This window comes from Microtus ochrogaster, chromosome 22, assembly GCF_000317375.1.
Source record: "Microtus ochrogaster isolate Prairie Vole_2 chromosome 22, MicOch1.0, whole genome shotgun sequence".
In the NCBI taxonomy this organism is placed as follows: domain Eukaryota; kingdom Metazoa; phylum Chordata; class Mammalia; order Rodentia; family Cricetidae; genus Microtus; species Microtus ochrogaster.
In genome coordinates, this window is record NC_022023.1 from 1,317,177 (window position 1) to 1,319,788 (window position 2,612).

The following is a 2,612-nucleotide window of genomic DNA, read 5'->3' on the forward strand; positions in this document are numbered from 1 at the left end:
TCTGTCCCCTGCCCCGCTGTCTCTCACCTCTCCCCTGCCCCGCTGTCTCTCACCTCTCCCCTGCCCCGCTGTCTCTCACCTCTCCCCTGCCCCGCTGTCTCTCACCTGTCCCCTGCCCCGCTGTCTCTCACCTGTCCCCTGCCCCGCTGTCCTTCACCTCTCCCCTGCACCGGTGTCTCTCACCTGGCGTCTGCTCTACTCTTAGCTCACCTGACCTCTGCTCAAGCACTGGTTTCTTTGCTCTCCTTTGTTTAGGTCTAGCCAGTCTGTTTTTCAGCATGGGAACAGGTGAAGTTACAGCTGTCCTGTCCTGACCTCTGCAATAAGAACTAATTAGCGTGTTTCCCTCCTTCCTTAGATTCACGCTCGCAACCAAAACGAAATCATTTTTGGGCTGAACGACGGCTACTATGGTGCCCCATTTGAACATAAGGTAAGAGGATTCTCCGAATGGCCTGAGCTTTGCTTCGTGTAGGTGCCTTGCCCCTGGGAAGATGATCTCCTGGGGAGGTCTGTTTCAAGTGTCACCGTGAGCCTGTTTGGGGACTTAGGGCGAAAGCCTTTTCGACTGAGAACTTGCTTTGTCTGACCCGCAACCCTCCCAGTAATCATCCGTAAATCCCGATTATGTTCTCTTGAAGGAAACCTAAGCTAGCTGTTTTCTTTTCTTCTACTTAATTTCTTGGGGACTAAGAAAGAGTGGTGAGCTGGACAAGGTGGCAGAGGCTTGCAATCCTGGCCACTTAGAAGGCTGCAGCAGGAGGAGAGTCACAGGGTTGGGTCTTGCCCTGGTTCAGAGTGAGTTCAAGGCCTCCCGGGGAAGCCTAGTTGGCTGGGGGTGTTGCTCAGCCGTGTGGGGTTTCCCTACCGCGCTGGAAGCCCTGGGCTCAAGCCCCACTCCTGCTCTTCTCCCTCCAAAACAAGATTGGTGACTTTTGTAGAAATGGAATGGTTTCCTTAAAGTGCTCCAATTACATGCCTCATCGTTCTCAGTAAGCCTAAGAAACCGTGTTACACTGGTCATCATGACACACCTTTAATCCCGGCATTGGAGAGGCGGAGGCAGGTTCTAAGTCAATCAAGTTGGCAGTGCAGGGTAACCACCACAGTAAGGTTTAATAGCAATCAAACCAGAGCTGGGCAGTGGTGACACACGCCTGTAGTCCTAGTGTGAGGGGAGGAGGGGGCAAGGTAGGTGGAGCCAAAGGCCAGCCTGGTCTGCAGAGTCAGATCTAGAACAGCTCAAGCTAAACAGGGTTTTTCAAAAAAACAAAACAAATAACAACCCCCCGCCCCACCCCAAGTCAAACCAGACTGTTGTTACCTCTGATGTAGTCTTTGCGCTAAGAACAGTCTGCCGTCAGTTTGTGGGTGTGCAGAGGGGAAACCTAAAAAGCTTTTAAACAATTTAGACATCGTTGTGACATTTTAAGTTATGGTCTTTGAAAGAATCAGTTCTCAGTGGACTGAATAAAAATTCCAACAACTGTGGCTTCCCCAGAGGGGGCTAAATGTCGCAGTGGTGAGATGTAAGGGGACAGGTTGAGAGTCTCCGAGGCCAGCAGTTTGTTTGACGGGAGGCTAGACATTCCAGTCAGGCATGGTGGGAAGCAGAGGCAAGAAGATCCAAAAGGAGTTCCAAGCTAAACAGGGAGTTTGAGGACAGCCTGAGCGACGTGAGATACAGTCTCAAAACAAATAAGTAAAAAAGGCGGACTTGAAACCACGTGTGCACGTTCAGATAAATACTAGAAGTTTCGCATTAGCAAAGGGGATAAGGAGGACTGGAAAGAAAAATTAAGGCTTTGTTGGCTTGGTGGTGGTGGTAATATGGGGGCAATAGAGAGTCCACAGCAAAGTGGCTGTGTTTGCATTTGAAACACTTGACCTGCTAAGGTGACAGGGCTTTGTGAACGGCTGAGCCTTCAGGACCAGAGTTTCTGGGACCCCAGTGCAGCCTCTGCTGTCTGCGCAGTGACATCCACTTTCCCTCCCAGAGCATGGCAGCTCCCTCAGGGAACATCTTTGAAAACCACAAACCATGAGCTGTGTGTGACCCAGTGTTCCATCCCTTGCTTAATCTTCTGCTGGCATTTTTGAGTACCACTTTGTTCCTGATAGTGTTGTGTGGTAAAATTTCATGTGTTTGGCAAGCATGTGGCACGCGAGTGTTTAAAGCAACACAAAGAGATCTTTGAGTAACTGATAATTAAAATCTTTATCATCGTAAAAGTGATTCTCCCCTCCACCTCTCTGTTCACCACCCAAACATTAAAACTGAGTGTTGTGAGATTAAAAAAATGTAAAGCAAAGATGAACAGACGTTCATATTTTGAGTTAAAGAGGCAAGACAGTATGTATTTCAGACCCCGGTCTGCACCGCGTTGATTAAAATATTGTTCTCCATGCTGAGCTGCTTGGGTCCTGCAGATGAGGCTGGAAAATCATTGAAGACCTTTAAAGTCTGGCATCTCTGAGAACACTGTGGTTCCTTGAGTGTTGAGTGGTGGGAGAGAGGCTGCTGCATGGGGATAGTGGGAAATAGAAAAGGCTCTTGGCCAATGTGTGTGCAGCCTTTGAGATGCCCATGCAGGGTTTCCCTGCAGTGTGTG

General features: G+C 49.4%; 1 protein-coding gene across 1 annotated transcript in view; it reads left to right on the forward strand.

Moving 5' to 3' along the window:
* Uvrag (UV radiation resistance associated) overlaps nucleotides 1-2,612 on the forward strand; it is a 224,483-nt gene that overhangs the window by 44,543 nt on the left and 177,328 nt on the right. The window contains exon 5 of the mRNA XM_005357528.2: nucleotides 359-433. Within this exon, the coding sequence (XP_005357585.1) occupies nucleotides 359-433 (75 nt within the window). The remainder of the gene's footprint in view (nucleotides 1-358; nucleotides 434-2,612) is intronic.